This window comes from Sphaeramia orbicularis, chromosome 3, assembly GCF_902148855.1.
Source record: "Sphaeramia orbicularis chromosome 3, fSphaOr1.1, whole genome shotgun sequence".
NCBI lineage: Eukaryota > Metazoa > Chordata > Actinopteri > Kurtiformes > Apogonidae > Sphaeramia > Sphaeramia orbicularis.
Genome location: NC_043959.1, coordinates 44,864,684 through 44,888,012, shown reverse-complemented (window position 1 = coordinate 44,888,012; position 23,329 = coordinate 44,864,684). Strand labels below are relative to the sequence as shown.

At 40.5% G+C, this 23,329-nt stretch overlaps 1 protein-coding gene across 9 annotated transcripts; it reads left to right on the top strand.

Moving 5' to 3' along the window:
* The first annotated feature begins 1,963 nt into the window (after positions 1–1,963).
* Positions 1,964–22,776, top strand: pax6b (paired box 6b). Of its 9 annotated transcripts, none has more exons than XM_030163296.1 (15): positions 1,964–2,131; positions 7,920–8,098; positions 10,594–10,667; positions 10,962–11,015; positions 11,844–11,867; positions 14,287–14,417; positions 14,769–14,804; positions 14,890–15,105; positions 15,523–15,688; positions 18,862–19,020; positions 19,205–19,287; positions 19,411–19,561; positions 20,122–20,234; positions 20,511–20,652; positions 21,385–22,776. In XM_030163296.1, the coding sequence occupies exons 4-15, from the start codon at positions 11,003–11,005 to the stop codon at positions 21,468–21,470; spliced, it is 1,320 nt and encodes a 439-aa protein (XP_030019156.1). In that variant the 5' UTR covers positions 1,964–2,131; positions 7,920–8,098; positions 10,594–10,667; positions 10,962–11,002; the 3' UTR covers positions 21,471–22,776. The 9 variants fall into 9 exon arrangements, with proteins under 9 accessions (XP_030019156.1, XP_030019155.1, XP_030019146.1 ...); XM_030163295.1 differs by having other exon boundaries at positions 11,838–11,867; XM_030163286.1 differs by lacking the exon at positions 10,594–10,667.
* The last annotated feature ends 553 nt before the right edge of the window (positions 22,777–23,329 follow it).

Sequence of the window (23,329 nt, the reverse complement as noted above, 5' to 3'; positions counted from 1 at the left end):
GTCAGAGGGAGAGGAGAGATTGGCATTTCCCTGGAAAGCGCGCACGGGACTCCCAGAGTTTGAAGACACGTTCCATACATCTAGGGTTGTTTTTTTATTTTATTTTATTTTATTTTATTTTTTTTTTGCTTCAAGTTCAGGCTTGTTGACATCCACTCCAAATGTGTGTGTCACTTAACTTTAATGTTCTAAATACTTGATCAGTGTGTGTTATTTGACAGGGATTCTGTTTTGCAGTTCGGTTTGGTTTCATTGTGCATTGTCATGAGTTGCAAAGTTACTTCCAAACATCAGAAACAACTGTTACTGTGGTTTAGAGAGAGAGAGAGAGAGAGAGAGAGAGAGAGAGAGAGAGAGAGAGAGAGAGAGAGAGAGAGAGAGAGAGAGAGAGAGAGAGGTGGCGTTGTGCAGCGTGGTGACGGCAGAGGGAAAACCGGCTGGACAGATTTGCGTTTACGCCTGATCTGCTTCTGGAGAGCGTGGCTGTGTGGGAAGGGAAAGGGAGCACCTGGCTCGACCGCTGTATCCCATCTCGTTTTATTGACAGCCTGATAAGCAGGGACCAAGCCGTGCGGTTTCCAGCGCGGATGTCGAGCACCCTGCTGCGTTGCACAGTATCAAGGCCTCTTAATGGCTGTTCCTCCAAATAATGGGCCCCAAACACAGTCAGTCCTGACTGGCCCGTACCTGCGCTGCCCCCGGTCTCTTCCTGAGAGACAAGCGGCGGCGCGGTTGCCCATTTACTCACTGTCTTGTTCAAATTGACACAAACATCAGAGGTTGTGAAATAGGATTGGGAGGCTTTTAGGCTGCCTCAGTAAAAGGGAAGCTAAAGTCCCATTATGGGTTACGGATGACAAGTTTATAGGGCTGTAGAAGTAAAAGGGATTTTAACGCAGACTGCTATATAATTCACATTTATGATTACAGTGTTAATTCTTAAACGTTACTGATGCTCTTTAATACTAAAACCATGGAAAAGGGTCTGGGCCTATAGAGTCCAAATCCACTATGAGGACCACACATACGACACAGATTGTTTTGTTTGTTAGGGACGTGATGCACTTGTTCTTTGTTCACCTGTTGCATATTGCGCATGTTCAGATTTAGAAACAAAAACCCGCAACTTTGTATTTTTGCCTTTGTATAAATGTGTAGAAGTTATAACTCAGAAGCAGCACCTGAGATGACTTTAAAACTTCGCTGTAGCAATGGTTAAGTCATGATAAAATAAAATTTAGCAATAATATATACATTTATAAGGCTTTAAAAATGTCAAAACTTAAAACACTGAATTTACAGTCGACATCAAAATAAATGGCAGAGGTTTAACCAGGATTAATCATCAGTTTTATCGAGACTGTGCGCACATTTTATACGTTTTACGCATATCCGTGGTGTTTATTATTATTATTGTTCCTAAAATTAAAAACACATAGAACACTAGATGCTTCCTAACGGTGCACTCTTGGTCAAACTCCTCCTCTGCTTACCACAAGGATGCTCTCTTGCTGAAGTGCTCTCGAGCAACGCATCACATTCCTCCTGATATTTCCAATTTTAAAATAAATGTGTAGAAAATTACAGAAGTAAAATACTCTATTATCAGAAAGCGGAGGAGAATGCGCACAATTTTAAGACTAATAGGGTCAAAGTAAAATGGAATAAAAAAAAAAAAAATAGATGACTTAAATAGAGTTTACATAATGACACGCGCACAAAGTAGGTTTATGGTCGTCAGTCTCTGCACAAAAAAAAAAAAAAAAAAAAAAAAAAAAGCAGATAGACTGGGACAGTAAACAGGCCGGTGTGCGCTCCACATGTAGGCTACCTCCATCCACTTCCCCATTCTGGCACTGTGTCCTGTCCAAGGTATGACGTCGACCCGTCGCTCCAGCCAATCACTGCCAACTTGAGGCTGATGCTGAAGGGAAAGTTGCTGGTAAGAGCAGCAGATTTTTTTTCCCTCTCTCATTGACATTTCAACTCCACGACGGATCCAAAGGTAGATAGATTCTAATCGGGACCTTTAAGTTTCTATTACTGTTGGCAAGGACGAGAGATCCGGAGGGAAACGGCGAATTTATGCGCAAAGGATAACCGCTCTGACTCTCCTGCTACTTTCCATCCGGTAAGTTTTGACACACTTTAGTATAAACTCCTTTCTTTTCACAGTCTGACGGAAATCCTCCTTTAGAGAATATTTTCCTGGTGCACACTATAACAGAAGCTCTCAGAGTTTGACAGGTGTGGGGGTTTCACGGCTGAAACGCGCGTGTATGCGGATTGATTATAAACCTGACGCTTTGGCAAAGTTTGGACAAATTGCCGGTTAAGTGTTTGCACGTTTCTCTGTGTAGCCTACAGGAGGTGTACGCACACACACATACACACACACATATACACACACACAAAGCTCCACACAGCGAGCTGAAAACGACTTCGTTTTTGTTGTCATCTATCAAACACATAAAGCGTGTAATTAGCGATCTTCACCGAGGAATTACGCGCACGTCACTCTTTAAAAAGCCGTGTTATTGTGCGTTTTTACGCATGTTGATACTGAATACTTTAACTTGTACAGTAAATCGGAAACGTACTGGACCAACTCGACCAGTCAGCGCCGTAGAACTGACGCTGTCCATCAGAATATTTCGCTTTGCAGGCTTTAAACGGCGCTTCTCCAATGCGCAATCATCACCGGCTCACATTTATTATTTCTAACCAAATGTATTAATCTAAAAAAAAAAAAAAAAAAAAAAAAAAAAAAGGCTATTAATGATGCAAAATATTTTTTTTTCAAAGTTGTTAAAGTGGTGACAACATCTTGCGTCTATCACAGAAAGCAAAATCCCCAAGTCGCTACCAGTTCAGGGACATGACGCGCACCCTGAGGATGTGGAGATACTGATTGATTTGGGTTCCTGAAGTGGCCCGTGGGCCTGGGCTTCCACCCCTGTGGTTTTTATGTAGGTCCCTCTGGTTTAAATGAATGCACCTTCATTAGTAGTAGAATAACAATGCTTTCTAAACAGTAGCTGGGAGTGTTGGGGAGCCTCAGGTCCAGGCGCTTGTGTGTTTGGGTCCAGTGTTTCTTCTTGTCACGCTTGCCGAGCAGCGCCGTGACACCATTAGCCCCGGTGTTTATCCCAGCCTTCAGCCTTTTGCCAGGAGAGGGCTTCTGTGGACTGTACACCTTCTCTATTCTGCACAAGAAACCCCTGATCCTCTGCGTCTTCCCACAAACATCCAAATCTGTGCGCCAACGAAGATTACCAAAAAAAAAAAAAAAAAAGTGTGCGCGTTGGGCCTGTGCGTCAAAATGGATAAGGACAAATATTCAATTTTATTTGTTCAAGCCGTGACGGAATAACGTCTTCCTGATTTTTAGTTAATGTCCTGAGAACTGACACGGTGTGAATAAATACAACGCCCTGTTCAGAAGGGAGGGGAAAAGAAAACAGATTGATGAAATATCCTCGCAAAAGTCGAACAAGCATATGATTGTTTAATTATTGTTGTTAAAAAAAACAGAATTAAGCATTGTTAAAGTGCTAATGATTTATGCAAATAAAGTAGCAATGCACTCATGAATCTCTTTAGGGTGAATAAATCTGACAGTCCAAGGCTGTTTGATAAATGACAGGTCACCTCACTAGAAGCATGCAAATGTAGTGCGACGTTTGTACTTCTGACATGTGAATAAAATAAATACAATTATTTTTATTATCATTATTATTATTATTATTATTATTATTATTATTGTTGTTGTTATTATTATTATTATTATTATTATTATTATTATTATTATTATTATTATTAAGTAGCAAGTTATAATTAAAAAAAATATATGCAATAATAAATTAGTTAAATACTTTAAATGAATTTTTTTTCTAAATTAATGGAACATGAAAACCAGTTCTGAAATTAAAATTATTGAAAATCCAATAATAATAATAATAATAATAATAATAATAATAATAATAATAATAATAATTCTGTTTTCTTCTTTCATGATGTATTATCAAACTCATGTTTCTCCCCTTTTTTTTTTTTAAGTATTAATTTTTTAATTTGATATGGGAATGTTTCCTGCTCATATAGTAAATAAAAACTCAGTCAGCCTATATTTACTATACACACTACAGCTCTTGTAATAATACATTTTCTTGACATATTCTCTGACAGTTCTTTCCAGCTGTGATAAATAAAAGCTGAACCGTGGACTCCTGTGTGGGATTAAAACACAAATAAACAGCTCTCAATTATTTTTTTTTTTTCTCCAACTGAAGTGTATATACATCTAAAATCTATCCAAAGCCAAATTTATCTCGTAAAAAAATTCATATCAGCCCATAAAGAGCAGACTTTAACCCCGGATAAAAAACCTAAATGAGGTGGGTTTGCCCTTTTCTACACCCTCTGTCCAAAAACAATGCCACTGATTTCACTCCAACTTCCTCTCTTAATCTTAATTTTTTTTTTTTTTCTTACCTTCTTTTGTGGGTTTTTTTTCTGTATTTAAAGTTTCTAGAAGGGCACAAATACCACATTGCCTCAGGGAGAAAATAGCGACCAGATTAAGCTTTCTTTTCAAGGCCTGTGACATTAGTTGCTGCTAATCCGAATTGGGCTAATTGCTTTCCCTACATCAGCCTATGTGGTTTTCATGGATTTACACTGCAAAAATAGACCCCCCCCCCCTAAAAACATGCAAATACCTAAAAATAAATAAATAATAATAATATTTCCCAGGTTGATAACTTCTGATAAAACACTAGGCCTGGTTGGTTTTATAAAGAAAAAAAAAGGCTGGGAGGGGAAAAAAAAAAAAAAAAAATCTCTTGAGAGTGGAGACAACGAATTAGCTCTTGGAGCGGATTTACAGCTTAACCAAAGAAATCAATAACCTACTGGAGGTATTGTTTCCAAAGAAAACTACTTGACACACTCATCGGGGAATCTGTCTTTGAGCGGAGCAGGTTAGCACAGTGGATTTTGACAGCTGCACTTTGTGACAAGAGTGACAATAACGTTTGCACCATACAAAGATGGATTAGATCTGCAAAAAATTACACATTCAAAATTTAAAAAAAAAAAAGCAAATACAACAAAAAAACAGCTGATGGTGACTAGGACATATTTGGCATAAGTTGCAGCTTTTATTCTGCTTCCAAAACCTCATGTTGGCTCATAAACATCAGGACACTTTTTTTTTTTTTTTTTTTTTTTTTTTTAACATTTTGGGCTCTAACTTTTATCCATTTCAGGTAAAAGAATCTGTGATATTTTTGGGGGGGGCCATAAATCTTAAATATTTTGTAATAAAACGCAAAAACCTGACTGTATTTGGGAGTTGGAGGCCACCCTGAGTGCGTCCGTTTGCAAAGTTTTACAGTAAATCATAACAAGTATCCCTCATTGTGGAAAAAAAAAAAAAAAAAAAAAAAAAAAAAAACCTTCACGGGTGGGGTGACTGCATGGGCAAAAGAGGATGGTGGATGAAGGGGGAGGAGGAGGGTGTGTGTATGTGTGTATGTGTATGTGTGTGTGTGTGTGTTTGTGGTCTAATGCATGTGTAATGAAGGGGGTCCTTGACGTGAAAATGTTTGGGAACCCCCTCTAGCTGATATAAGCTGCGGCCATTCACGGTTAGGCCTATAGGCTGAGCCACCAGTCTGAGTGAGTAGAAACAATGCAGGAAGGAGAAAACCCATGAATGTGCTCGTTTAGTTTACGGGTTGTTTGATGAAGGAGTATTGGCCAAAGTGTTGTTCCTCACCGCGGGACCCTCGGTGACAGTTTGAGCCGGTCCTCTCAGCTCATTATCTCGCCGGCCCACTGAGAGCCCCATTCAAGCCGGGCAGTCCCTCTCCATCCCTCCCCTCTCCCTCTCTCTCTCTCTCTCTCTCTCTCTCTCTCTCTCTCTCCCCCTTCTCTCTCTCTCTCTCTCTCTGGCAGCGTCGTTTGTCTACTCATTGAACCCATAGTCAAGAATGCGATGGTTGTTAGGGAGCCCTCTTTCACCTCCGAAGTGTTTTATTGATGAGCTCTGACTTCTCCTACTTTTTCTCATGTCAAAGAAAGTCAAGTGTAGGCCTCCATGACTTCATTTCATGGCCTCCTATCCACAAAAAAAAAAAAAAAAAAAAAAAAAAATCTCTCCCCTCCCCCTGCTTATGCCTGTCCCTCTCTCTCTCTCTCTCTCTCTCTCCTCTCTCTCTCTCTTTGCCCTTTCATGCACCCCCTTTTCTGCTTTAGTTTGGCTTCCCCATGCATACAACCCTCATTCTCTTCCCTCCTCTCCTCGTCCTTTTGGAGGAAAGCGGCGGGGCTCCTCAGTGCCGGGACTGGTGCTACCCAAAGCCCCGGGTGTACACTCAAACACGGGCGCAGAGGGGTTGCTTTTGGGTGCGTTGAGGTGTGCGTTAATAGCCAGTCAATTCAACCAGCGCAGTTTGGGAGCGTGTGGCCATGGCTACACAGTCATTTGCTTTACTTTATTTACGCGTGCTATTTGCTGTCAGGTCGCAGGAGTGACGTTGCCTTGCCTCGCAAATGTGTCCATAAAAAGCACCCGAGCTTGCCTAAAGGCTGCGCTCTTTACGCATGGCGTTCTTGTTGACAGGAGGGGTAATGCTATTCAGGGGAAGGTGATACCCAAAAGAATAAACAAAAGCACGTGGGGAATGGTTTTGATTGTTTTTTTTGTTTTGTTTTTTGGAGCAGGAAGGCCGTGCCACGTTAAAAAAAAACACAAGTTCCAAACAGTAAATATTTGGAGTAAGACAGGAACTTCCCAAACCCTTTCCTAAACCCCTGTTTTATCTCATTATTCTCACTCTTTCTTCTTTTTTAAAAATGTTATTATAATTTATTTATTTATTTATTTATTTGCAATATGAGGTTCCTCCACTTGCTTTGACATCTTAATCCTTGTGCTTTAAATATCTATCATGAGTCTGATCCAAGTTGCATGATTTTCCTCTTTTTTTCTTTTTTTTTTTGCAGCTAACAGCAACTTCTCGCTCCTTCCTCACGACAACCACCGAGCATCGTGTCATATAAACACTTGCAACATGTCCCCAAACTTTTTAACAACATAATTACATGCGTTTAATCCCATCTGTAGCGCATCTATCGCCCGATAAAAGGCACGCTGCACTTCTTTGTAATTTTAATTTGGTGTTACAAGCTTCAACATTCACATGTGCGTGCGGCTGCGGCGATAGTCCCGTCCCCCCCCCCCCCCCCCCCCCTTTTTTTTTTTTTTTTTTTTTTGCGGAAAGATCGCGAGTTTGAGCCGAACATGCCTGAGATTCCCTGCGCAGAAACCAATTCAACCCCGAAGAATAGAGCCTTCCATCCAATGGGCATTTCCGAGGCAGTTGCTTTGCAATAGGGCAATATTCAGCAAGTGAGCGCAGGGTATTTGCATGCGTGGGCTGATTAGTGGGTTGGGAAGACTCTCTCTCTCTCTCTCTCTCTCTCTCTCTGTGGCTCGGCCCCGTTTCCCGCTTTGGCTGTGGTGCAGGGGGAAGTGTTTATATGGGGGATGATGACAGAGGTCGGGTCGCGCTAATGGGCCAGTGAAGAGCGGCGGAGGGAGGCGAGGCGAGGCGAGGCGCGCACAGCAGACCAGAAACACATACATTAATACACTTGTTCCATCACCAATCAGCATAGGTGTGTTCATTTTCTTACCCCCACCTCCTTCTACCACCACTCTCTCTCCCTCCCTCCCTCCCTTCCCTCCTCCTCCTCTTCCTCCCTCCCCTCTCTCTCTCTCTCTCTTTCTCTTCCCCACTCTCTCTCTTTCCGACTCTCTCATTCGCTCTCTCACACGCCAGCGCACATCCTCGCCAAACTCCGTGCGTCCTGACATCTGAGTTCACTGTCAATCTCTGTCTCCTTCGCAGGGATATCCCCTCTGTCTCCGCCGAAGACCACTGGAAACTAATTTTTCCTCTTCTAAACTTCCCGAAAGAGACTGATCCTGGTCGGTGTTTTTTTTTTTTCCTCTTTTTGTGGTGTGGAGAATAGGCTCTGCCTATAGTTTGCCAAGGACTTTGACAACGAAACAGGATGCCCCAAAAAGGTGAGACTCTTACTAAAAGTTTATTTCTGCAACTATATACAGAAATATACAGTCAGTATTTGGCACATGTAATCCACTTCATATTATTATTATTATTATTATTATTATTATTATTATTATTATTATTATTATTATTATTCGTCCCGGCTGTAGTGTGAGGGTCAGTGTTCTACTGTTTGGACTGTGCAGCATGTCTTCTGACTGGACTCTCCAAGTGCGAACAGCCTTCAGCGTCTCTGTCTGTTTTATCTGCTCGATTTTGTTGTTGTGTTTAGGCCCACGGATAGCTTACCGCTTATTTATGACAGCAAAGAGTAAAAAGTCACGTTGGGCCAGGACAGTGATCATCGTGGAGAATGGGGCGCAATGACCCGTTGAGGAAAGGTGTCAGATTGATTCATGCAGGCGAGTCACCCAAGCGCCTTCTCACAAAAAAAAAAAAAAAAAAAAAAGCACTTGGGAAAGAGGCCCAGTTTAGTATGTTGTGTGTTGTTTGTGTGTGAGAAAGTGAGAAAATCTAATTCTTTAATTCCTTTTTAATTTGCTCTTAAAGCTGTTTCACTTTGCTCACAGTGAAAACAATTTCCACATTTCCATTTTAGACTTGACAGGTCCATAAATGTCTATAATATTACACATATAAAATAAAATCTACTCTTGGAAAAAACATGAAACACGAGTAAAAACTGCAGATGCTTTTACGCTAATTTGTCAAAACAGGCACATGAAAAATACAAAATAAATAAATAAATACACTGTTTTTTTTTTTTTACATTTTAAAAGCACATTTCAGTGTAATAAATAACTAAAATTTAAAATAAAAAAATATCTTGAGACTAAATAATTAAATTGGATTAACTAGACACAGTTAATTTTGTTGCCTTGAATGTAACTTTTAGAAAATATAAAATAAATAATAAAAAAAAATAATCTGTCAATATTTAGATATGATCTGTTAGTCTGCAGCTTGCACCGGGGCCATTGTAGTGGAAGGCCTACATGGACTATTTCTGCATATGAATGTTGTGAGCGCAGCATCCAGCAGCCACAATACGCATGTTGAATTAAGACATTGTTGTTCCGGATTACTAAAGGAAAAGAAATGCAGATTAGATCTTAGTTAACCGCAGGAACAACAACGTTTGAGCTTTCGACCTTAAATAAATGATTAACCACTTGGTCCATACAAGGCTAAAAGCTCCTGAGTGCACTTCATATTCATGCTGTTTAGGCTTTATTGCACTTTTTTTTTTTTTTTAGAAATGTATACTCCTCTCTTCCATGTAAATACAATGACATTAGGTGTAATAATTATTTCTTAATGACTTACTTGTTGTTTTGTGGGATTTGGGGTTATGCTAAATAGGCTAACTCAGGCTATGTGGGCCAGTGTGATGGAATCTGAATTTGATTAATGACCGAACTGCCTGTTTGTTAAAAACCTAAAAAGAAAGCTCCCATCCAGATGCAATGGCGGCCCTTCGTGCATCTCACAGACTGAGACTAAACACAGCCTGTTAGACGTCGGTATTAGGCCATTTTGCTCTGCACACAACACAACTTTGCATGGAGGGAGAAAATGAAAACTTCAGACTTCTCCCTCCCTGGCCCCCTTTTTATCTGTTGCCCATTCAATAGCTTCTTTAATGCATTTGTCTTTTCCAATTGAGCGCCCTACTGTGCTGTTGTGTCTTTAAACCCGCTTTACAACCCGCACCAGCAGCACGAAATAACCACCAAATATTTATAACAAGAAATTACTTTAATTTTTTTTTTTTTCTGTCTACAAAGCAGGGCAAACAAAACCCACATTCACGCACTAGCAGCACCGGGGTCACGGTCGTGTGTGTGTGTGTGTATGAGTGAGTGTGTGTGAATGGTCCCGGAGGGGGTGGATGCATGCCTCCGGCTCTTTGTATTAATCTGAACTTGTTGGTGTGTTTAGTGGGGAAGCTGTGTGTTTCTAGTCGCAGAGGCCGAGTTTTCGCCCCGGGTTTGAGGTATATGGAGGGAGAAAAGGGGGTGCATTGTTGGAGTCCAGCAGGCTTTGTACACCAGCTTTGTACCCCCTCCTGGTCTGGACTTTTGCAGAGCACTGAGGCGAGGTAGACAACGTGTGTCACTGTACAGTTTCCATGATAAACTCCACAAGAGGAGGGATATCAAGCTTTTAAAAAAACACACAAAAGTGTCTTGCAGATATTCTGAAGCCTGATGCTTTTATATGTGAACTAAACATAGGGGGGAAAAAACTGCAAATGAGTTACAGGACTAGAATTTATTTTATTTTGACAAATGCTCTCTAATAGAGATGTGTAAATTATATATATATATATATTTTTTTTTTTTTTAATTTTTGCTCTGCGCGTCAATTTAGTTTTATCTGCATGGCACCAACATCCAGGTTAATTCCAAATGTAGGGCACAAATGAAGATACAGTAGGTTTAAGTGGAGCTGTGGCTGTGCTAATGTGTTGTTTTGCTTTGTCCTATAGGGAGACATTAAGTAGTGAAAACGGCAGATGATTGACTAAATTGTTATAGAGTGGACAGTCAACTCTGTTTCCAGGCAAGTTTAATAAATACTGAAACACATTTATACACTGAGGATGTAATATATTTATTTATATACAAATGATGCATCTCTTATGTCCCGCAAAATGGAAATCGAACGAGATAAGAAAATTATATTATAAAATATATATTTATACATGTTGCAAATTGTTTGACAAAACTAAAAAAAAAAAAAAAAAAAAAAAAAAACTAAAAAAAAACAAACAAAAAAAAAAACACTGTATACTTTACTTCCAGTTTTATGATTTGATGCTAACCAGTTTTGTTGTTATTTCCCTGTGATGCTTAGAATACCACAACCAAGCCACGTGGGAGTCTGGCGTAGCCTCAATGATGCAGAACAGTAAGTTGTTTTTCTTTAATATATATTTGTTGTGAAACTTTGATTACAACCGCAAGTTTTAATGTGGTTGCATGGAAGCAACACCCACTGACATTATGCACTGGTTGTTATAGCGCATAACTTTAGGAAGACTTTAAAGAGGGGGGAGAGGAAATAAAATAAAATAAAATATGTGCAGACAGAAATTTGCATGACTTTGAGGTGGGGGCGATGTATTCTCAGTTATTTGATGGCCATTTCATTGCTGTTAATTTATTTATTTATCTTTTTTTTTTTTTTTTTTTTTTTTACAATGTTAGGTAGGGAAGTTATTATTGAACAAGTTAATCACACGTCGTCTTGTTCCAGAAAGAGGGAGAGGGAAAATAGAGGGGGTTGGGTTGAGAGGGAGATTTTTGTTTCTGCTTGAGTTGGTATTAAATAATTGCACAGCCGTCTGCATTAGCGTTAGAGCTGGCTGCCAGGCTGCATACAAGATTAGCTGCGTAGAGAAGAGCCCTGCATGAAACATGAGGAATAGCAATAATGTCTTATGTAGATTAGTCCATATTCTTCACGGACAGACAGCATGAACTAGAAAGAAAATGCTCATATTAGAACCGCAGGCCTCACTGTTAGGTGCAGGATGAACTCACAGCGGAAGATAAATATTAACAACCATATTGTCGTGGGTGCCAATCAAAACACAATAATGATAATAAAACATAGATGAAGCTGCTGATAGGCCTGTGTTTAAAGTGGCCCATGAGTTGATTATTGTCTTATTGCTGGTGTGTTGAAACAAAAAAGGATAAACATGAAACATTCTCTCTCTTGCTGCTGGACAAGAGGTGTATGACATCTGTGATGAAGGTGTGTGGAATAAATTTATTATATTATTCTCCATATACCTTGATGACGTGTCTGTGCTGTAATCTGTTCGCATTAGTCCAATTCTGTTTCAATACAATGTTGGACCACATAACAGATTGCTGTGGTGTGTAGAGGTGTGTGTAAACGCACAACATAAACTGACCTCTGATGAAAAATATGTATTATACACATTTAATTTATTTACAAGCAGGGGTGTTTTTGCTTTGATTGCGCAATCACAGAGGATTTTTTTTTCTTTTTTTTTTTTTTTTTTGCTTGCCAGTTGCGTTAAGATGATGGGACCTTATCAAAGCTGTGTACAATACCCACTGCTCCTGCTTTGCTGCGGATTGATGTTAATGGGATGCTCCCCTGGCTTTGGCGTGTGATGTCTGGTGCGAATTGCCGAGGAGATATCATTGGGCCCGGCCCTTTGGGTTGTCTAAAGGTCGCGACGGCCTCGGTGGCTTTTGTGCTAATAACTCCTGGGTGTATATAGTGGGGAGCGTCCAAATTGACACCATATGTTTTCCTATTAGTCGACTTGCAATAGAATACAAGGCGCATAATCAGCGCCAGCGGGCGAGATCGACTCTCGGCACTTCAGGGAATTGTGCCATGATTAAGACTTAACCTTAGGAGAGTTTGATTTTTATGTGATGTCCTTATCTGACGGTTTTATCGATCCGCAGGATTTATATGATAGTTGTAAATCAGAGGTGATGGAGCAGCCCTGGTAAACCCGCAGAGCATGGGCTGCTTAATGCGGGGAGGCCAATTTCAGCATAAGAACTCTATTAATTCCACTTAATCCTGGAATTACCAAAGAGCAGAAGGGATGATAATGGATTTACTATCAATCAGATCCTCTGTGTAGGATTATTACACATACCGGCTAGTTAAAAAGGTTAGTCTTTTCTTAACTGTACACTGCCCCTGTTATAATTTATATAATATTAAATTTAAAAAAAAACCTCTACACTTAAAGCCGAGACTGTGACATATTTCAGAGTAAAGACGCCTACCGATAGCACACAACAGGACTGCAGTGGCTGTGAGCATTTGTTGTCAAATACAAACAAGGGGGGAAAAAACTGCATGTCACTTTTAATATGTTAAGAATCCAGGCGCGCCCTCGTTTCTGTGACCGCGCGTAGCCCCCGGCCACCTTAAAACGAAGTCTCCCTCGGAGGGTAAACGAGTAGCGTCCAATTTTGTCTGAGTGATATCCAAATGCAGACAGAAAGGGTCGTTTTATCATGCTACTATTTGTCGTGACGATGCGATTTTCAAAAGCAGAGCGGTGTCATAAAGTGACATGCCTGCCACAAGTGCTCCAACTGATCTTTTCAATTAGCCTCCCATGCATGATCCGAGGCGACTTCCGCCTATTTCCAGAAATTAAGCTCAAACTTGACGTGCAGCTAGCTTTATTTTAAAGACAAATGTCAGCCAGGCTCATCATATTTTCCCCCTCTTCTATATTTGGAGCTTATTTATTGCTAAGGAGCCTCTGCTCCCGGAGTCAATGTACCGGGCGGCAGCGCAGGGGAAGGGAGCGCAGACACAGAGAGCAGCTCAGGCACTCCGGGGAGTCAGCTCTCACATTTGGCTTCAGGTTTGCGAGCTTATTCACTGCTATAGAACATTTTACGATTAATTTCCAGAAAGCAATCTTTTTAAACGATACTTTATATATATATATTTTTTTTTAAATCTCATTTTAAGGCTGGGGTCATTTGTGCTACCTGTTTTAGTCGTGCGTAATTGTTGCGTCTCATAGAAAGAACTGGTCGATTTAATGTCACTTTCCAAAAACAATCTGCTTTTTATAATACTTCATTTAGAGCATTATTTCAGTCTTGTTTTGTATGTGTTTGTCGATGCTGCCAGGTGTCATTTTGAGGGTAGTTTTGGAATAAGGCGCAGCTTTTTAGTGATGCAGATGGATAACAGTGATATTTTGCATCGAAGTTTAATATTTTTATGAAAGATTAGAAGGATTTCCTCGGCGCCGAGAAGCGATCCAGATGTTAATTCTTCATAAGATAACAAATAATACTGAGATGTTTGCTTCCTTTTTTGCTTGGATTACCAGTGTTTTGTGCGTTGCCTGCTGAGATCAGAGCGCAGTGCTCGTCTTTAGAGCTGACTGTTGGTTATGAAACCGCAGAACTATTTCTCTACCAGCGCATTTGAGATACTTGTGTTAACATTTAATAGTAGAGTTGTTAATCCGAGTGCAATAAACAATTAGTAGCCTTTACCTTTGTATACTGTCTTCATGTTTCATCTTAAACTCCGCTTGCAGTTACCATTCTCCTCACCTTTAGATAATAAACTCATGTTTCATCATATAAAGTCTGAGTTGGACCCGTGGTGTGGTTTGATGACTACTGATGCTTTTGTCTCCATGTAGGTCACAGTGGCGTAAACCAGCTTGGTGGTGTGTTTGTTAATGGTAGACCGCTGCCGGATTCCACCAGGCAGAAAATAGTTGAACTTGCTCACAGTGGTGCTCGACCCTGCGACATCTCCAGGATACTACAGGTGAAAATGACACTTCTTTTTTAAGCAGAAAAAAAGGGTTTGTGCAGATTTGCCTCTACATGATACTATTAAAATGAAACGAAATCATCAAAAATAATAAGAAGAATAATTTAAAAAATCCAAAAGGCATGATTTGTTTTCAAATAAAAATCATGGTGCCTGCATCTTAAATTCACCTTTTTTTGTTTGTTTTTTTTAAGTCAGTACATTTTTTTATTAACCACTTCTAATATTACATTCATAGAAATGTAATAAGGCCGACAAACAGGAAAGTAATCTACCTGCTTTTATAAAGAATAATTGTAGAAAGTGCCGAATATACCATTCAAGGCATATTTTCTGTGTTTATAGACCCATGATGAAGTCCAAGTGCTGGACAGTGAAAAGGTGATAATTATTTGACGCCATCATAGACATTCCATTAATAGTCCTAAATAATGTATGTGAATTGTGTCTTTTGTTTCCTATTCAGGTATCTAATGGCTGTGTGAGCAAGATCCTGGGCAGATATTATGAAACTGGCTCCATAAGACCGAGAGCAATAGGCGGCAGCAAGCCCAGGGTAGCCACTCCAGAGGTGGTCGCGAAAATCGCGCAGTACAAGCGGGAGTGTCCGTCTATCTTCGCGTGGGAGATCCGTGACAGACTTCTGTCGGAGGGGATCTGCACCAACGACAATATACCCAGTGTAAGTGTATTGACTGTAAGTTATGTGCATGATTTAATTTGCCACATGAAATGACTTTTCTCATGCAGTGGAGGAAAAGGAGAAGGGCATTCAACCATTCACTCTTATTAAATACACTGGGTTTCAAAGTGTGGGCGCGCATCGCTGCGTATGTGATCACCCAAACACACAGTCAATTAGAACCGTTGTCCATTTGTGCGCTTTGTTGGAACGTTTTCAGATTGAGTATGATTATAAGGTGTGTGACTTTGTGTGTGTGTGTGTGTGTGTGTGTGTATGTGTGTGTGTTGCAAAAGCAGCTGCATGCCCGCACACCCACATCCGCATTCTGGCAGATAACGGCGCACTGTCTCGACGCTCCATCTGAGATTGAATCCTAATCTTTACTTTTTGTACCATATTTATTTTGTCATTCAGGTGTCATCGATAAACAGAGTCCTCCGCAACCTGGCTAGTGAAAAGCAACAGATGGGCGCAGATGGCATGTATGACAAGCTGAGAATGCTCAACGGTCAGACAGGAACTTGGGGGACCCGGCCCGGCTGGTACCCCGGAACATCAGTGCCAGGGCAGCCCAACCAAGGTGAGCCTCATTATCACGCAGTGGCAATAAAGACACCTTGACGCACAGCCTATAGCCTGCAGGTACAGGTACAGGTACAGGTATAGGTACAGGACACAGAGGACTGGCCTCATTGGTCCCCTTTGCTGTGGTTCTCATGGACACTGATGGTCAGTTCCATGGAAGACCTGCTGGTATAAAAACAGACCCTGTTTATTTGCTAAAGGACTAATTTCTATTGTCCATAAATGCCATGAATATAAGTCATTCTATGGCTTGGCTTCTGTTTTCCTGTCCATGGCTGTGTTTGCAGGAAAGTATTGTACTGGCATGCTTTGATGCCCTGAGTAAGAGCCACAATTAAGACTTGTCGATGAGAGGAAGCCATAGGCCACGCATACAGTCTGAATGCGTCCACTGTCCCAGACATGGATGTGCGTGACAGCGGCTTGTCCTTTCAGCAGAGGTGTCCATCCAACAGCCTGCATTTTCCTCCCCTCCTGATGGGGAGGCAGAGCCGGGGAGATGTGTGCGGGGATATTAGTACAAAGGAATGTTTTCCTTCACACGCAATGATTGGTTATGGGAACGCTCAGCTCTACGTGTAATTGCTCATTAGAGAGGGCTTTGTCTGTCATTATGGCAACATGCAGGAGTGTGGAGATGGTAAGGCTGCTGTGGAAATGTTCCACTTCAGAGGGTTTGTGCCGGCCTTCTGTAGGCCGAACACTGGACAGACTTTCTAATAAGAAACCCAGCTTTGTGCGTTTTCTTCTCACGTGTTATGTTTCATTTCATTAAACAATTATTACACAGAAGCACCGTGTCTGCTTTAGGAAGAGGAGATGGAAGTGCAGGAATTCCGCTGAAGCGAATTATTATTTGCATTTCTTTGATGACATTTCTTTTGGACACGTGGGTTGTTCAACGAGCAGTAATGCGTAAAAGATCAAATTAACAGCTAAAGTTATTAAGTTAAAATAATCCATTATTATTATTATTAATTATTATTATTATTATTATTGTTAATAATAATAATAATAATAATAATAATAATAATAATAATAACAATAATAATAATTTCTATATCATTGATTTTTATTTTTTTATTTTAGCAAAATTATAAGTTTCTTAATTCGCATAATAATAATAATAATAATAATAATAATAATAATAATAATAATAATAATAATAATTCAATGGGCATTTAAATAAAATGTTGTCTCAAGTGAACGAAAATATGTTTTCCATGCGCCAGCCGCGGAGGCACATAGAATGGCTCCACAGAGTGACAGGGCCCCAAAGAAGACAACTCTATCCAAAGAGAAACGAATAAAACTCCTCACCGACTTTGTCTTTTATCTCTTTCTCATTCTCAGTCGCTGGCTATATGGCTCTAAATCCCGTCTATAGGATTTAGTCTCTCACTTTCTCTTTCAGTTTTAAGCGGTTTCTCAAGAGTGTTTTGATCCGGTCTCAGCAGCTGAAAGGTGCCGCAATTGGTTCGGTATCTCTTTTTGCTGCTTTTCCGCCTCACTGGTTGAGACATCGTGATACTAAAGAATGAGTTTATTTCCCAGCGCTTTTATAAAGAAAACAAATCCCATCCTAGCGTCAGTGGGTCTGGCAGACGGATAATAGCTGCACATTCACTCCTTTTTATGGATTATCCGGAGTGAAGAAACAAATAGCGTGGATACAAACTATTGGCCTATAGAAGAATACTTTTTGTCTATTTTGCAGCAAGAGAAATTGTCAAGAAACATGTGGCATCAGGTTTACTTCAGTGAACCAACGCTTTCACACACACACACACACACACACACACACACACACACACACACACACACACACACACACTGAGCCGCTGGAAATACTTTTAGAAATAATTTACAGCTGCTGACAGAGGACAGTCTTAATTTGGCACAATTAAGTCTGAACATCCGTGCGTAAATTTTGGTGCGTGCGTCCTGTGGCCTGTAACCTGTCCAACCTCCAACCCCAAACCTCAAGGCATTACTCACTTAGACTCCAACAAACCCGGTGACAAACATAAACACACATTTGCATCCAAAAGTGGAGGTAGAATGCCCTGTCATGAGTCCAACCAGTGGCTCCAGTCAGATATTATATAAACCACCCTCTATGAACGCACCCCCTGCTTAATTTCACATTAACTTCTCGGTGTGATAATGATGTCCAACAACAAGACAGACATTAGTAGATAAGCCTCGCCCTGCAACTGAAGGGGCCTTTGGGCCCACCGCGGACAAGCAGGAGCAGTGAATAGATTGGCCTTATTTTGGTTGTTCAGGGGGTTGCATGCTCTCTCCTCACTCATTTGTTTCCAATTGAAGACAGAAATCCTGACTGGCGTGTAGCTGGCCGGGGGACGTGATTAATGATGGTAGTGGATAAGGGTTAACACACTGGACTCAAAGCTCTGTTGACTGGGATCCTCGTGCGCACAATGCCAAAGTACTATAGCCTGTGCGCCTCTAGAGAGAGAGGATCCTTTTGTCATCTCCTCCAAAAGCACCCCCCCCCCCCCCCTCCCATATATTACACCCACCGAGGGCTCACTGCTCGTCCCTGGCTGTGTCCATAGTTTAATGGTTTCCCTTACTCCTGAAGGCATTGTATCATTCTGAAAAGCGTCTTCTCCTATTCAAAAGTTGGTGGTCACCTCAATGGCTATACCAACGCCCATATGGGAACGACCATTGAGGCATTGCTCTGCCCTAGAAAAGGGGGCTAGAGAGTTTGAGGTTTTAATACATTTCATAGGCCCTGAAAAGAGGCTCGCCACATCTTGTCACATTTCTCTTAACCTTTTGAGAACACACGCCATTGTTGGGGAGCGATAAGTACGCACAGGCTTTCCCTTGCCAGGCTGTTTTTCCCACAATATTTTATAAACACTTATAAAGCCTTTTTTTTTTTTTTTTTTTTTTTTTTTGGATATTGTTTCCTTTTCACGCAGGCACTGCTCTGTAATCTGGAAACATTAAGGAGAAATTGCATTGATTCCTCTGATTTTGAATGAAATCAACCATGATAGGGACTTTAATTAATGATGTTCCACAGCAGTCTGTACAATTAGCTGCAGGCCGATACAACAAGAGACCCCAGAATTAATTATTCAATTAGCTTAATTGAATGTATATTTCATTATGATTTTTTTTTTTTTGCAGATGGCTGCCAACAACAAGACGGAGCAGGAGAAAACACAAACTCCATCAGCTCAAATGGGGAAGATTCAGAGGAGACACAGATGCGGCTGCAGCTCAAGAGGAAACTGCAGAGAAATCGCACGTCCTTTACACAGGAGCAGATTGAAGCACTGGAAAAAGGTGGAGCATTTAGTTACAAATAAAAATGTGGTTTTTTTTAGTATTATTATAAAAGGTTACAGTTGCTATTAAACATGATTATAAAATGTCTGAGATATTTCTGTAGCGATGTAAGAGTGCATGCAAAAATAATTAGTTGCATTAATTATTCACTAATATTTTCTGTGAAATCCTTGAATTACAGAATTTGAAAGAACTCATTATCCAGATGTTTTTGCGCGGGAGAGACTAGCGGCTAAAATCGACCTGCCCGAAGCAAGAATACAGGTGAGTGCGTAAAAGCCCTGCAATGTCAGGACATCAAAAATATATAAATAATTAAAAAATAATAATAATAATAAAAAAATAAAATGACTATGGGAACTAAGCACATGTTTGACGTCATCACAGGTATGGTTCTCAAATAGAAGAGCAAAGTGGAGGAGAGAGGAGAAACTGCGGAACCAGCGCCGTCAGGCCAACAACTCCTCCAGTCACATCCCCATCAGCAGCAGCTTCAGCACCAGCGTCTACCAGGCCATCCCACAGCCCACCACACCGGGTAGGTCCACCACCGCGCACCAAAATCCACGCAAATGCACTGTGGAAAATATTTAAGCGCAACACACTAGTTTAAAAAACAAAAACAAACAAACATGATTTCTCGTGATAAAATGACCGCACTCCTTCTTTGGAACTGTCCATGGCTTCACCTCAGACAGACTCCATCCAAAACATAATTAATATTATTATGGGATAGCCTGCGGATTAATAGAAAACCAGTGAGTGAGGCCTCCTTGGCGGTGCGCTCTAGTTCACATGAAGACCCACGGTGGTTTTTTCTTTTGATGGATGATTGAGCAAAACTTCTCAGCTGACTATCTGCGTAATTACCGAATCAGGCACGAGGGCACACCGGCAGAACTGAAGCTCATGCTCACAAGTCAATCACCTGAGACGCGCACACTGTTACAGTATGTGTCCAGACTTATCAGCCTGTCAAATAAGGCGTCACTTTACGCACGCACGAATTCACGCAAATGAGAAGGTCTCTCACATTTGAGGATTGCGCAGTTTTGTTAACCACTTTTTTTTTTTTTTTTTAAACATTTGCATCCACAGTCTCCTTCACCTCGGGGTCAATGCTGGGTAGACCTGACTCTGCACTCACAAACACCTACAGTGCACTGCCCCCCATGCCCAGCTTCACCATGGCAAACAACCTACCTATGCAAGTAAGTCAAACGCATTTTATCCTCAGCATCAGTAATGTTTACAGATATGACTGAAAGAATATTTTGTAATAACTGATATGGAATCAAACACTATAATGCATTTAAATTGTTTCCTGCAAGCCAAAAAAAAAACACTATAATATACTTTAACAACAACATAAAACCAATAGATAAATCACATAAAATCAGATGCCTTATGAGCTTACTGCAGTACAGACAAGTGAGTTGAAACCTATGGTTGGCTAAGCTAATGTAATATTCTCTCCCCATCTATAGCCCAGCCAGACCTCCTCTTATTCCTGCATGCTGCCTACCAGTCCGCCTGTGAACGGGCGGAGCTACGAAACATACACGCCCCCTCATATGCAGGCACATATGAACAGCCAATCAATGACCACTTCTGGTACCACCTCAACAGGTAGGCAGAAAGTTCATTGTTTACTAGTATGCTTGGGAATTAAGTCATAAGAAAAAGTGCAGTCTTTGAGTCTGCTGATGAAACATCTGCCACCTTTTCCTGTAATTAGGGGGTACTACATACATAGCCACTTTGATTCATGACCTGTCGCAGCAGCTTTCCTTTCTCTCTCTGTCTGTTTGAGAAACTCTGTGATCTAAATGTTTTGTGGATCGATATCTCTACATCCCATGTAATTTTCATTTTTCTGCAGTTGCATGAGTGAAGCTCATTTGGTTGCAGCTCTACGCCATCATGTCAATCCCACTACTCCAGCCCATAGTTTAGTTCCACCCCATTAGAATGCTGTTACTGAGAGCCATATATACCAGTTATAGTCATGAAGAGTTAATCATGCATAACCACATTTCCTCTGTGCTAAATTGCTAATTAATTTGATTCATTTGCTGTTGTACTCTCTCTGTTTAAATGCCATTGCCAAAGCTTCAATTTATCGAGCTTGCAAGCATTTTACTGTGCAGCCATGTGCAGACTATTGTGACTTCACTGCTCGTCTACCTATTTGCAAGAATGTAAAGCACAATGCTCTGTGCTATAGGGCAGAATACTGTTAGCCCTCATACTAACTATGCATGATTCATCCGCATATCTCATTCAGTATATTCACTTCTGGGGCATTTCTTCTCTTTCTTGTTTTCACTGATGTTTTTGTCTTTTTTTTTGTCTTTGCAGGACTCATCTCTCCTGGAGTGTCTGTCCCTGTCCAAGTCCCAGGGAGTGAGCCTGACATGTCTCAGTACTGGTCAAGACTACAGTAGAGAGAAGAGCTACTTCACCCTGTAACCACCCACTCCACCATCGCCCTGCGGCAGTGCTCCTCACACATACACAGCACAGGAGAGAAGAGAAGGCGAGAGAGGGTTGAGAAGTGGAAAGGACAGAGGAGGAGGAGGAGGAGGAGGAAAGAGAGGGACTCTGGGAGAGCCTTGGGACGTCTGGGCTTTGTTTTTCCAGTGGGACTGTGTGCTGTTCTGTTGCTCTAGGCACATTCAAACGAGGACTTTAAAGAGAGAACAACGATGGAAAGACAGAAAAAATGGACCTCTGTAAAGTGCCCGGTGTTAAATTTTTATGGAACAAAAACTTATCTGTTTTTTTTTCTATTTCCAACTTCAGTCATTGTTTCCTTTTTTCTCTGGTGTGTTAGTAAATGGCCATTTGTATGTTAATATGAAAAACCAAGATCAAGTACTGATAGATGGACTGCTAGAAAACCATGTTGGTCTTGCGTTTGTTTGAGAAAGGAGAACCTGAGAGATTCTGCCATGACTATCTTTTTAATCTGCTTATATCGAGACTTTCTACCAGCCTTTGCATGGTCTCTGGACGCTGTTGCATATCATTAAAGACGAAAAGCTGGAGGGAAGACTCTTACTATGTCGAAAAAAATATATTTATTGGTCTTATTTCTTACAAATGGATATTAGCAGAGGAATCTCAAACTCGATCCACCCACTGAGGCTGTGGTCTCGACTCCTCCCTGATCAGATGAGCTGACTGGGCTTATTAGACACGGATCACTATCAACAGCTAAAAGTGTGCAAAGACAATGCGACATGCAGCACAACGTGGACCTCCGCTTCGGTGGTTGGATTGACTCTAGATTACCAACGGAGAACATTAAATGTGGAAAACAGGTGTAAAACAAACCTGTAGTCTGTAAATGGTAGACTGCGTCTTCGATATAATCCAGTTTGTTTATGTCAAAATGTAAAGTACTTGTCTTCCCTAGAAATCTTCCAGAAAGATTTCTCCAATAAAAGTTGATTTCATTTATATCCCCGAGAATATTCTATAAATGTTCCATGCATCATAAAAATACATTTCTTTAGGGTCAGGTACAATTTGTCTCTTAGGTATAGTTGTATTATAGTGTCCTATGGTCAAAAAAAATTTGTGCAACTAGAAATATTTAATTCCTATAATTATGATTAAACATTGCTTGACAGAGTTTTAAACTTCAGTGTTTGGCAGTTGTTTACAAGTACATATCAGATTTAATCATTGTTGATTGTAAAACAGACCAAAGCCTTTGTATTTCATCTAGTACACAATGTTTTTTTTTTGTTTATTTTATTTTTTTTAAAAGATATTAGTCTTGTGTTGCAAAATTTTGTAAACACGTTCTGTTCGATTACATTGGCTTCGAGTTCGTAAGACTGCAGTCTCAACCCGCAGTCCTTATTTATAATTGAAGACCATGGGAGGGTTTTTCTAGCATCATCTGTCATGCTCTTTTGAGTTTTCCATTTTTATTTCAGTGTGTACGTAGAACATGGACACATAACTGGGTTTACGTCTGAGCAATGCTTCTGAGATAAAACGTCTACACGCTGTCTCTTAAATATTTCAATTTAATTTTATTTAAAATGGAGCTTTCTAAATGTATTTTGTGAAAACTATAAAACATTTTGTACAGTAAAATTGTGTCTTAAAGAAAGCCTTTTTGCCTGTTCAATTGTAAGGACGGTCTTGACAAGGGGGAGGGGTGGTCTAAAATTTTGACATTACACACAGCTGAAAAGTTAAACGTGCTGCTGACAAATGCTAGTACAAGGGCTTGAAATACACGCGCAACACTTCCAATTTCCACCAAACAAAGGTGTCCAAAATAACA